We start from the raw sequence: 12972 nt of genomic DNA, 5'->3' as shown, positions 1-12972 counted from the left end.
GTATGCATGTATGTATATATATATATATATATATATATATATATATATATATATAAGGAAGAGAGGAGAAAGTTTGTACATTCCTCTCTCTCCTCTCTCACAAATCTACAACAATCCCAGGGTGAGTGGAAATCAAAAGTCCCCAGGTATGGAAAGCATGAATCCTTATCCTTATTAGTTATTAGTTTTAATTTTTGGGTGTTATTTTATGTCTACTGTTTTGAAATATTTTATTGGTATTTGGGCAATTTGAAACACATTTTATATGATTTTTTAATTATTGGATCTTCCATTTATTTATTTAAAAGTATTTATATACCGTTTTTCAGAACAGGGTTTTTTGTCAAAACGGTTTACAGAGTAAAAATAAAATTAAAGTAAAATAATAATTAAAATAATGTTAAAATACAAAAACTGGTATATACCTAAAAAGGTACTGATATTAACAAAAGTCTAACTAATAATGGAGCCGAGCCCTAATTCATTTTATGATCATGGAAGGGAAAAAGGGGTAGGAGGGAGTTTGCAATGAAGAGAAATAAAATAAACTTATGGAAGCAGGGGAAGATACTAGGTAATAGAGTGTTGTTGGTTGGAGTGTGAAGGGATGTTGAATGCTATTTGAAATAAGTATGTTTTTAATGATTTTTTCAATTGTTGAGAATTGGATAATAGACGAAGTGAATTGGGTATAGAGTTCCAGAGAGAGGGTCCTGCTACTCCATTCATCAGCTGTTTTGAAAAATTTGATTAGTATGTTTATACTATAATGATTTGTATATTTCTTGATTTTATTTTTTAATAGCTGAGGACTGGTGATGGTTTTATTCTTCCGTTATTGCACTGCATACAGAGTCTGACTTGTGATTTCCAGTTTAGCTTTTGCCTGCATGTTTCTATTTATACTTTATGATTTTTTTTTTTGTATTTGGTGAGGGTCTGCCTGTGTGACTGATGAGAGGTATTCTGCTAGCATTTAGGGATCTATAGCTGCTAGGCTTGTTCTGTTTTCCTAATAGAAGGTATATTGGTGTTTTAGGACAATGTAATATTTGCAGTGATACCTTTTCATTGATAGGGCTCTTTTTAAGCGCTGGCAATTAGTGCTGTTTGGGTGTGGGAGGTTTGTCATTTAAATTGCAATTTACTCATGGCTTTCTTAGGGTTGTAGTAGACCTAATGCCATATGGGTTCCAAGTATCTATTTTTGGAGGGACTGGCCATTGGTTCCAGGGCAGGAAGTGGAAACCTGGAGGGGGGTGGGGGGGAAGGGAACAGTTTTTAAAGTTTAGGTTGCTGGAAGGAACTGCGCTTTTTTTGGTGGGCACAAAACAGAGACTGAATGAAAAGGGGGGGGGGGGGGGGGGATCACAATAATTGTTCGCACAGGGCAGCAAAAAGGCTAGCACCAGCCCTGCAGTCACCACAGCGTTCTGGAATGAGTCTGGGCGAGAAAATGCAAGGCACCAAGAAGCTTGACCAGGCCTGTTAGAAGATCTGTTATCAGCCTTGATTTCTTCATAGAGACCAAGAACAGTCCCAGTCTACAGGTGCACACCACATCAGTCTCTGGCATCCCCAACAGCATTTTCCTCAGGTAGGATATGGGCTGCCTGCTTCTGCAAGCAGCTCCAGCCAGGACAACTTGCTCCTCTCAGGCCCTCCTCTCTTTTTCAGCAAGAACCAGTTTTCTCTCAGCCTTTGTCTCTTTCTTTCTGTCTTTAATATGCCATTGTTCCAAGTGAAGATCACAACGGTTTACAAAAGGAACAGTCACCCTTTAGGGTCATTTAAAACTTTGGTGAAACACTTTTAGGTATAACACATACTTTGGTAAAACATAAATGTTAGTATGTCCCATACTTTGGTAAGATACATATTTAGTGAGGTACATAATTTGGTCTGACAAATACTTTGGAATAACACACAGGGGGGGTCCTATGAATCTCTTCTGCCCTTGTAAGGCTTCTGTTGCTGTTATTATTGGGCTGACCCACAAAATGAACAATTAGCCTCAGAAAAAAAGGACAGGTAATCCAGGACTACACCAGAGCTGCAGGGCCACACACCTACACAAATGCCAGCAACAGAATATTAATGACCTTTATTTTTAATCTGAGGGAAAACCCGAAGCCACATAGATTAACTGCCGACACACCCTAATTACAATCACACACAGCTTTAAAACAAATCCTAACATGACCCGGGCTGAACCAGCGCCTCCCCCCCCCTGCACGATCCCTTTTTAAAGCACTCCATTTTTTTTCGAAATGTATTTAAATTACTCACTCCCCTCACAGTATGAGAGATCCTCCCCTTTCCATGGGAATGCTTTGGGGACGACGACGATTTGAATCCCTCTCTGGCAGCGGAATGAACGCGAGAGCCTCGCTAAAGTTTCTTCACGAGGTGGGGAGGGCGGGAAGACAAAGCGGGCTTTTTTTTTTTTTTTTTTTTTAAATAAGATCCCACAGGATAAACGCATGGATGCCGGCCCATTTATTGGAAGGGAGGGAAGGAAGGAAGGCCCACGAGGGAGAAGAAATCGCGAACGTTTTCCAGAGCCTCGGAAGGCGCTCCAAATTCGCACTTAACCCTCCCCGGCGCCTTCCCTCGGCCCGGCCCGGCCCGGCTGTGGGCTGGGTTGCCGTCCTAACCGGGGCGCAGTAGACAGGGGCGGCTGCTCTGGGGGCTAGCAGTGGTTGCACCGGTGCAGCCAGGACTGAGGCTTGGAAGATCTCTGTCATCATTGTGTGCGCTGAGATAGCAGAAACACTTGGATTTCTCAATGCATTGAATTTGAGTCTTTGCCAATTCATTTATTGTGTTTGCATACTATTCCTTTTTATATTGGTTATAATCACATTTTTTAACATTTGTTGATGTCATTGTGACTTTTTTTTTACTCGATGCTAACTACATATTTTTGATGCGTTCCTTTTTTTTTCTTTTGCGTTAAACCCATATAGCTTATACGTTTAAGGGCATCTTCCTCCGCTGCACCTGGTCTCCCTGGCAATGTGCTTACCTGTCAGCTAAGGTAATGAGGCTAGCGCGGGCATTGTAGTTTCCAGGATGGAGGAAAGGTGCGTGAGGCAGCAGCGCGCCCTCCCCTGTTGGACTACAGATCCCAGAGGTCCGAGCGGCAGTGGCAGGGCGGGGCGGAAGAGAGAGAGGGGCCGTCACTCAGTGCCTTGCAAGCCGCTGCATGGCATTTGGGGTTTCCGTGTCAATAGTATCCGATGCCTAGTCATTATTTAACTTCAAGCGCAGCTGGCGGGACGAGTTTTGCTGGTGTGTGTTTTTTAAAGGAAGCTTTGCAGGAGACTTAACACCATGAAGCACCGGAGTCTGAAAGATGCAAAACAGGTTTATCACCAGGGGGCTCTGGAACTGCTCGTCTTCAACTTTTTGCTCATTCTCACAATTCTGACAATCTGGCTGTTTAAAAATCACCGTTTTCGCTTCTTGCACGAAACTGGCGGAGCAATGGTCTACGGTGAGTTTGAAAATGCGAGGCATCGTGTTTCTGGCGCCGTGCAGAGTATGTAAAAGCTGTGCTAGAGTAGGAGCGCTTAATCAGCAAGTGATATGCAGATACTCATTTGAAATAGACACTTCCTTTTGTAGTGAAGCAACTGCAATGTGAACGAGGTAGGATTAGATGTCCCTGTCTGCCGCTGTGCAGATTCAGGGATCTGAAATCACATCTGCCAATGACAATATTCCAAGTATATTGAATAACAGGAAGAAAACACATTCCAAATTCCAGAACTGATGACAAAGGGCCAGATATACAAAATGATGGTGTTTTTTTTCCATTTTCTATAAGAAAAAAAAAAGCTTTGTACATCTGTCCCAAGGAAAACCTATTTGATATTCCACAAACTGCTGTCCAGAACTTGCTCAGCACTTTGAAGTAATTTGTTTTGTGGGGAGCTGGATCGCAATGACTTATCTTGGGGTCCTACCCTGCTGAGAGAGTGTACAGTGATCAGTTAGTTTCCTGCTATTTTAGTTGTTTTCTGCAAAGATATGGCTGCATTCTTCATTTAAAAATGACTATGCATTAATAACATTTAGGGCAAATGGTGATTTAGTTGTGTAAATTGACAACTCTGAAAACTGCTTTCCTAACTGATTAAAAAGTTCATGCAGTATGTGAGCATACTTTTAGCTGCACTAAAATGGGCTGGGTTTTTTGTATGTTTGCAGCTTTAGCTAATTTGGTAAAAGTACCCATGCATTTTGCAACTACGTGGGTTACTCAAAATTGTCCCCAAAGTGAATAATTGTTTATTTGCCTGTATTTTATTATCACTTTAACCATTGCAGCTGAAAGTGATTTAACAGCAGAAGAATCAGTAATACATTATTAAAATATATAATAACATTAACATCACAGTAGTATACAGGTCAACCACAGATACTTAGTATGCACACTGTTAATGTCCTTTAGTGAATCGGCCCCATAGTTAATACTATGACCAGGAGTAAACTCTAGTTAAAAGAGAAAAGGATGATTAGAAAACCAAAAATGCCTTGCTCAACATTTGGAACTATGTTGTTAGCTAGGAGAGTGTAAAATGTGCTAGATATAGACTTACAGAGATCCCTTCTTGGAAGGATGATTATTGAATAATTTATTGGTTCCCATAGAAGACTGGAATGATGAGAGGAACAAGCTGGCAGGCCAGGCTCAAATAGCAAGAACGTTATTCAAGGTCAGCAATACAAAACCTCACAACCTGTCTTCAGCAGCATAAAGCAGTTTGTGTAGACAACAAACAAACAACAAAAAGAGCTTTCCTCAGAAGGAAAACCTAATTGATATCAAAGAGAGCTATCCTCAGAAGAGGAGGCAGGAAGCCGCATCTCCTTCACTTTTTCTCCAGGGAGGTAGCCGTAGTCAAGTTGAAAGCAGTCTTGGATCCAGACCTCAGGGCATGGCCATCCCTAGGCCAAGTGGCACTTTGTGCAGTGGGAGGGTAGGGAAGATGCAGGCTCTCTTGGCGCTCTCTCACAGTCAAAAGGCTCCTGTTCCGTTGGGGCGGCCCCAAGGGTTGCGCATCCCCAAAATGTTTTTTCATTTTGTGTTTATTTTCCTTTCGTTATTTGAAATAGTGCGTGCTGTTTCTCAAAAAAAAACAGAAGAAAAACATTTCTTAGGGATCTTTTTGTTTTGTTTGTTTCAGGAATGAAACAAAATGTCATATTGTTAATATTTCCTGAGTTGTTTCAAACGATGCTATATCCCTGCTCTCTGACACAAGGCTGGGCTTGCATGGTCAGCTCAGCAGTAGCCACCCATCAGACAGAGGGGGCACCCAGTCCCAGTTTCAGGCTCTAATAGTTAATTCGGCTGCATAGGTCCTCACTATTCCTGAATAGGGGCCAATTGGGAGCGGCATTGAGATTCGCTTCTGCCCATGGTGCTGTTTTCCTGCAGCATTGCAAGGTGAAGAAAGATTTACTATTTGGCAAAAGAGGCAGGAGGGGGATGGCTGAGAGTTGTAAACAGAAACAGCCAGGTGAAGAATGAAATATTCATTTTATGGAAGGGGGGGGGGGTGGGCTGTGATGGCCAAGACAGACAGGAGCAATCAGGTAAGGGATGAAATCTTTTTTTGAAACCAGCTGTGAGATGTCATTATAATATTTCTTTGCCACAAAATGTGAGTTGGTGGTGGGGGAGCCTTCAAATCAGGTGTTGGCATGCATTGAACCAAAAAATGTCTGAAATTAGTCACCCAGATGGACCAGGTATTTCTCCGAGAACAGCAGGATGTCAGTCCTCACTCATGGATGACAGCATTTGATGGAGCCCAGCATGAAAAACGTCAAAGTTTCTAGAACTGTGACTGAGCCTCACTGAGCATGCCCATGCATGCATTATGCCATGCAGGGTCCCTTATCTTTCTTTTTTCATGGAGCCCAGTGTTCATGGTCTCTGAGTCTCACCTCTTTTCTTGGGGCTTTTTGCCTCTGCTTTCAGAATTCTTTGCCTGGTTGTTGCGGGGGTCCTACTTTTCTCCTCAAAGGGTCTCTAGGTAGAATTTTTTTTTTTTTTTTTTTTATTATTTGCCTAAGTTTCATTTCACAGTCTGTTCCCTCCCCAGGGCAGCAGTGCCTCTGTGCTCATCAGCCATGGATGGTCTTGCCACCATTGAATTCGATTTAGCAGCATTTTTTTTTTCCATTGTCGACCGGGTTCCAGCGATGCTGTCTATTGTAGGAGGATCATGTCCATCACGGATCCCCATTCCCCCCTCTGCTTTTGGGGTATCGCGTGACATTGGAGGTTGCTGCAAATGCACACAGATGATCTCCAAATGTCACTGGGCCCGACTAGAAAAGACAGAACAAGTCTTTGAGTGCCAGAAGACTGATCCATTGGCATCAAGATCGAAGGAACACTGAGCCACACCAATGGGCACAGGGCTGTCAGCATATTGGGGGGGGGGGGGGCATTGGTTCCCTTGTGCAGTCCAAACTGTGTAGGGCTTGTTCTCCTTGGTGAGCATGAGGCCTGGAAAAATGCGTAACCAACCTTCTTCTTGCACAGAATCGTCTCAAAAGAATTTGTACTGTAAACGGTTGGTTATGCTGATGACATCAAAGAGATATATATTTTCTTTTCCTTTTGTCTGCAGTATATGTTACAACAATTTAGACTCCTGAAGAAGCGACTGACGGGTCGCGAAACACCGGCCGCCGTCGGGTCTAATATTGATTTACCACGGGAACAGACGGACTATTTATACTATGAATTGCTTTATGAATTCATTTGCAAAGCATTACGCCATCATTAAAAAAGAAAAAAAACAAACAAAACACACCGCAAATGACAATCAGACCGGACGGCTTTGCAAACACGCATTGCCGTTGTCAGGCTTGCTGATGCGGTTTTATCATATATAAGAAAACTTCTTTTTGATAATATACAGTCACAGCGTTGGAAGTGAAAATACAGTGTCCTTTTGTTGTTTTTTTGCGATTATTGCCTATAGGACTGTTTTGGTTCTTTTTACTCTTCTTGGACTTCTAGCTTAACCATTTAGTCAACCTTCCAACATTTTTCCAGGCCTCTTGCTCCCCAAGGAGAACAAGCCCTACACAGTTTGGACTGCAGAAGAGCCTTGGCCCTCTTTCTGGAGCGGCAGAAGCCCTTGGACAGTCCACCCAGCTTTTTGTTTATTTTGACCATTGCGGGGTGGGTATCGCCATTGCCAAGCAGATGCCTTACAGTTGGCTAGCAGACCGCATCTCCTCCTGCTATGCCCAGGTGGGATTGCATCTTGGAGATCCTGTCAAGGCTCAGGCCGTCCAAGCCATGGTAGTGTCAGTGGCTTACTTGCGAGCAGTTCCTAATGGAGGAGATCTGAAGAACTGCGACATGGTGTTTCTCTCCACACATTTGCATTGCATTTTTGTCTGTCAGGGATAGCGGATGAGAGAGCAGGTATGACCAGTATTGTCTTCCAGAACTTTGTTTGAAGTGCAGAACCTAACTCTGTTCCCGCCGAGAGCCTCTTGTGTTTGTTCAAGCTGCCTCCCCCGTTAGGGTAAACATATACAAAAAAGGCCTGTTGCGAACAAAAATGTTGTTGTCCCCTTTTGTGTTGGGGGCTGGGCCACCTGTAGCTAGAGATTCACCCATGGGTGAGGACTGCCATTCTGCTTGTCCTCTGAGAACTGCTTTGCATATTTAAAGTGAGATGAGCTACTGTTTTTGTTTTGCTGTTTATTTGAAGTCCTGTAAATAAACCTTTGTCTCTGACCAGAACAGCCAAGTCTTGCTGTCTTCCTTGGCTGTTCCAGATGCCACTACTGGCCCAAAACGCTACACATGGTGGTAGAATTGGGATAGGTGACCTAAAGAAGGAACCACAGGCACCACAGAGTTCTTTTTCTTTTTTCTGGAATAGATAAGGTTCAAGAAGTGAAGCAGGGCCGGAAGGGTCAGCAGAAGTTTTTATTTTTTTCCTTTCCCTGGAGAGTCACCTGCTTAGCACTCTCCCTCCCCCAGAATGCAGGCAAATATAGAACAAATAATACAGGTCCTGGCTATTGGGCAGCAACAGCTGCAAAATGTTTTACAGGTCCAGATCAACCAGCAGCGGGCGCTGCTGGAGCAAGTGGCACAGGCAGTGCAAATGGCAGTGACCAACCCACCTCCCTTGGGCCACAGCCTTACTTAAGATGACTCTTGGAGAGTACCCTGTCAGTTTTTTTTTATTATACAGAATCACCTCATGCAACTGAAAGTTACACCTCAAAGAAGGGAGTAATTTGTGCACGGTAATTTATGTGCATAATTTTTTAAAATCAGGCCTGATTTTCAAAAGCATTTATACACTTAAAGAGTTTTACATGGGTAAATGCACTTTACCCATGTAAGTGAGCTTTTGAAAATTGCTACAATACATGCCATTAAATTGTCCATTGGTTTACCTTCACTAAGTGCACTTAACATGGGTAAATGAGCTTTTGAAAATTGCTATGATTAGTATGTTACGGGGCCAATATTCAGCTGCTGAGCAGTTCAGCTAGTTAGCCTGATAAACATAGCGGGCTAACTAGCAGGATATATTCAGCGGCGCATGTTTATGCAGGTAACTTTAGGATAGGTCAGTGACATGGCCAGAATTAGCCGTATAACTTATGTGACTAATTCCATTCCTCCCAGAAACGCTTCCTGCCCACCTCCTGGACACCCCCAAGTTATGCGGCTAGAATTTAGCCTTATATGGCTTTGAATATTGCCAGTTGCCCATTTAGGTGGATATTTTTTAAATATTGACCTCTACATTTACAGGCTTAACTCTCTTTTTTTTTTTTTTTTTGAAAATTCATCTGATAATGTGTAAGTGCCAATGTGGGCCAAACTCCATCCACCGCAGAACACCTCTCCTCTGTGCACGTAAATTTATGCACGAAACCGATTTACATACACACTTTTACTCACATTGGCCCTGATTGATTTTAAAAAGCAGATTTACACAGATAAACCCTTTTGAAAGTGACTCCCATATTCTCCTAAATACTGTAAAGATTATGGTTAAAAGAAAATCTTGATTTATGCTCCATGAGTTTCTCTTATTTGAAATGGCCACTGACAGACAATGCAAAGTTTCAGTGATGACTTCAGGGAGGCATGTGGAGGGAATTACAGCAGGCAGACATGCCTCTTCCTTCCTTCCCCCTTACAAAAAAATACCAACATTTGCTATTGGTAAATTTAAGTTGTAAATACTAACCAGAGCCTTATAATTTAAAAGATGTAAATAAATTGTACTGTAAAGGTTTGGACCTGCTGTGGCATCTGGAACAGTCAAAAAAGATGGCAAGACTTGGCAGTTCTAGTCAGGAACAAAAATTTAATTACAGGGCTTCAAAGAAATAGCAAAACAAACAGTAGATCACCTCGCTTTAAATGTCGAAAGCAGTTATACATTCATCATATGGGCATACCAATGGATCGAAATAGCTCTCCGGGGCCTCCCTAACCCTTCTGGGCCCTGATCCTTTATACCTTTTAGGAAGGGATCCTCCTGGGACCCAGAATCCTTTGCGGGTCTGTACCTTAAGATGGACCGGGGCAGATGGCTCTAGCCTGTGTGTTAAGGTGGTTTGAGGGAGTCTTTTTGTATACTCTTACATACCCTCCCCCTCAGCTCAGAGACACCTCTCTTGACAGAAAGTCAGCATTGACATTCTCCTTCCCAGCCCTATGTTGAATTTTATAATGGAAGGGCTTCAGGTCTAACAACAAATTCATCACCCTGGAGTTATTCTCCTTGTTTCAGTTTATCCATATGAGTGGTTGGTGGTCTGTCATCAGAGTGAACTGCCATCCCAAGAGGTAATTCTGTAATGCTTCTAGAGCCCATTTTACAGCTAAGGCCTCCTTCTCCACTATAAGAGTACTTCTTCTATGGTAGGAGCTTCCGACATATATAAGTCACTGAATGATTTTGGCCAACCTTGATTTGGCCTAGTCCTACCTCTGAGGAGTCCATCTGAATGATGAAGGGTTCCATAAAGTATGGATTTATTAGGAATGGGTTGGAGCAGATCACTTCCTTCAGCTCCCAGAATTCTTTCTCTGTCACAGACAACCATTGCACTTTTTCTAATGATTTCTACAGTAAGAGCTTCATGATAGCCTCTGCCTTCTTGGAGTAATTAAGTATAAACCTTCTATAGTAGCCTATCAGGTCAAAGAATGCTCTTATTTTTCCTTTGGTTTGTGGGACCAGTGCCTTGATAATCGTCTCAATCTTTCTGAACTGTGGGTGGGCTTGACCCGTCCTTAAAGAATAGCCTAAATATTGGACTTCTTGTCCTCCCAGCAAGTACTTCTTTGGGTTTGCCATCAGCCCAGCCTTCCTCAGAGTGGGTAGTACAGCTTGCTCAGGTGTGTCCTCCAATCTTGGCTGTATACCACTGTCATCTAGGTGTGCAGCGACATAGCCCTGGTGTGGGCGGATCATATGGTCGACCAATTGTGGGAATGTTGCAGGGGTACCATGGAAGCCAAACAGGAGGACCGTAAACCAGAAGAGCTCCGCTGATGTCAAGAAGGCCTTCTCCCTTGCGATTGGCCTTTGAGGTTCAGGGTCGATGAGCTGATCCTAGACACTCTATCAGCTCCTCCACCCTAGATATTGGGTATGCGTCTAGTTTGGAGATTCTGACTTTTTAAAAGTCTATACAAAATCTTATGCTCCTATCCAGTTTTGGTATCAGGACTATGAGTGAAGACCAGTCACTGATATTCTTGTGACTCCAAGCTGGAGCATTTCCTTTACTTCTGTTTCGATAATGTGATGCCTGACTTCTGGAGTCTGGTATGGCTATTGACATATGATCACCCCAGATGGTAGTATTTATTTATTTTTATATACCGGTGTTCGATTTTACATATCACATCGGTTTACATTTTAAACAAAATTAAAATAATGATATTGTGTTGGACAAAGTGGGTACATCCCAGCAAACTGAAGAAGATTTCCCTATTCTGCTCGAGCAGCTGCTTTAAGTCTATTAAATGGCACCTGAGTCTGGTCTGCCGCAGGCCAAGTTCTGGTCAAATTCCCCTTGTACCACTCCACGCTCCTTTGGAACCCATTTCTTTAGTAGGTCGACATGGTAAATCTGAGTTTTCTTCCTTTTATCCAGCTAAGCTATTTTATAATTGATATGGCCCTTGCCAATGGGAGAGCAACTTGCTTTCTGAAGAAGGCAAGAGAATGAGAACCCAGGCTCCAGAATGGAAGATTCTCTGAAATGTGGGACAGTTATATGCCCGTCTGAGCTTTTCTTTAAGCATAAGTGGGCTGCCTCCCTGGCTTTCTTAAGGTGCTCTTGTACATGTATAACATAGTCCACGAGATTCTGTCTGGGGTTTCCTTCATCCTCTTAAGCCTCTCGAGCCACATCTAATACGTCTCTTGGTCTTCTACCCTATAATAACTCGAAAAGCAAAAAGCTCATCAAGCTCTGGGGCACTTTGTAGATTGTGAATAGTACATTGAGAGGTAGGAAGTCCCAGTTTTTGCCATTTTCATCTACAAACATTTGCTTAAGTGTCCGATTGCGGCACTCCACGAAGCCATCAGTACTGATGTACTTAGAATTTTCATCTAAAGCAGGCTATAGAGTTGCTTCATTACTTTACAGATGAATGGGATTCTTTGATCTGTCAGGATCAATTTAGGGAGCCCCTGCCGAGAGAGAACTTCCATTAGGGCTGCTGCCACCATGGGGGTTTTCATATATTTTTCAGGGGTAGTGCCTCAGGGTATTTTGTAGCATAATCTAAATTCATGAGAATATACATCTCAAGTTGTTCTTTCTAACGTCCCCAGAAAGTCCATGGCCACCCTCTCAAAAGGGGTTTTGATTATGGGCAAGAGAATAAGAGGTGTGCCGTAACACCAGCAAGCTTAGTGAGTTGGCAGATAGGGCAGGCCTGGCAAAACCAATGGACCTGTTTATATAATCCTGGCCAATAAAACTGGGCCAATATTTTCTCTTTGGTCTTCTCTCCCAAATGAACCCCTAACAGGTCACTATGTGTTAATTACATGACCTTTTGCCGGTATGCCTTGGAGATTAGGAGTATCTCTTAGTTCTCTTCCCCCCCCCCCCCCCCCCATAATCTCCTTATGACTTGGTATAGCAAGTCTCTTTTCATTATGAAACATGGGGAAGCAGGCGGAGTCGCCAGAGCTCTCAGAACTGGCTTACCGTCCAGTCTTTGTAGCTGCTCCCTTGCCCACTTAAAGGACTTGTCCTCCCAATGGGTGCGATTTACCTTCCCTTTCCCAGTTAAAAGGGGTCAGGCATAAGATTAGAACTATGGAAGCAGTTATTCCTTTGACTTGGAGGTAGCCTCCCCCTCTTGTCTCTTGGTCAGCTGCAAAGCTATACTTTTACTGACTCCATTGTCTCCTGGATTTTGGTGTTTTTGAGATTGTAGGAAACAAGTTCATGTCCTCTATGGGGAAGAGCTTGGGGAATGGTAACTCCTCATTATTGGTAGTAGGTGTCCCCATCGTGAGCAAGGGCCAGAGATTGTTAAATTTCTAAGAGTCTCACCCAATTAAGACGGATTAGGGGAGCCATGGAAGAGCCCCCACCTCTACTTTGTCTTGGCTGATGGATGTCTTTAACTGCAGTTGGCAAGTTGCATATTGTCTGTGGTCACCATGTACGCAGGTCAACATTACCACCTTATCATAGTTGATTTGGACCCAATTCATGTCAAATGAGGGTCTTCATGTTCCCCAAATCTACCTGGGACTATGTTGGAATGCCACCTATTTCAACCGAAATTATGAAGGAGCCAGTCTCTTGCATGGGAATGTCCACAAAATGACAATAATGTAGTGTGTCAGCATTAATGTCATAGCCTTTTCTTCATGGTGGACACAGTTCCTGGTGAAATAGTTGCTTTCTCCATAA

The 12972-nt window shown here is 43.0% G+C and overlaps 1 protein-coding gene across 5 annotated transcripts in view; it reads left to right on the top strand.

Annotated features, from left to right (window-relative positions):
• The first annotated feature begins 1400 nt into the window (after positions 1-1400).
• The window catches only part of SLC9A9 (solute carrier family 9 member A9), a 902600-nt gene continuing 891028 nt past the window's right edge, over positions 1401-12972 (top strand). Inside the window, exon 1 of one of the 5 annotated variants that reach the window (XM_029617398.1) lies at positions 1401-1597. Coding sequence is in view for 3 of the 5 variants with exons in the window: in XM_029617401.1 (XP_029473261.1) it covers positions 3337-3499 (163 nt within the window). In the remaining 2 variants the exon portion in view is untranslated. Of the gene's footprint in view, positions 1598-2345; positions 2410-2455; positions 3500-12972 lie in introns of those variants that run through there. The other 4 variants (XM_029617399.1, XM_029617401.1, XM_029617396.1 and 1 more) reach the window with 4 other exon arrangements.

This window comes from Rhinatrema bivittatum, chromosome 9, assembly GCF_901001135.1.
Source record: "Rhinatrema bivittatum chromosome 9, aRhiBiv1.1, whole genome shotgun sequence".
Classification (NCBI taxonomy): Eukaryota; Metazoa; Chordata; class Amphibia; order Gymnophiona; family Rhinatrematidae; genus Rhinatrema; species Rhinatrema bivittatum.
Note: the sequence above shows the minus strand (reverse complement) of the source record. Positions and strands in the feature narration are given on the sequence as shown.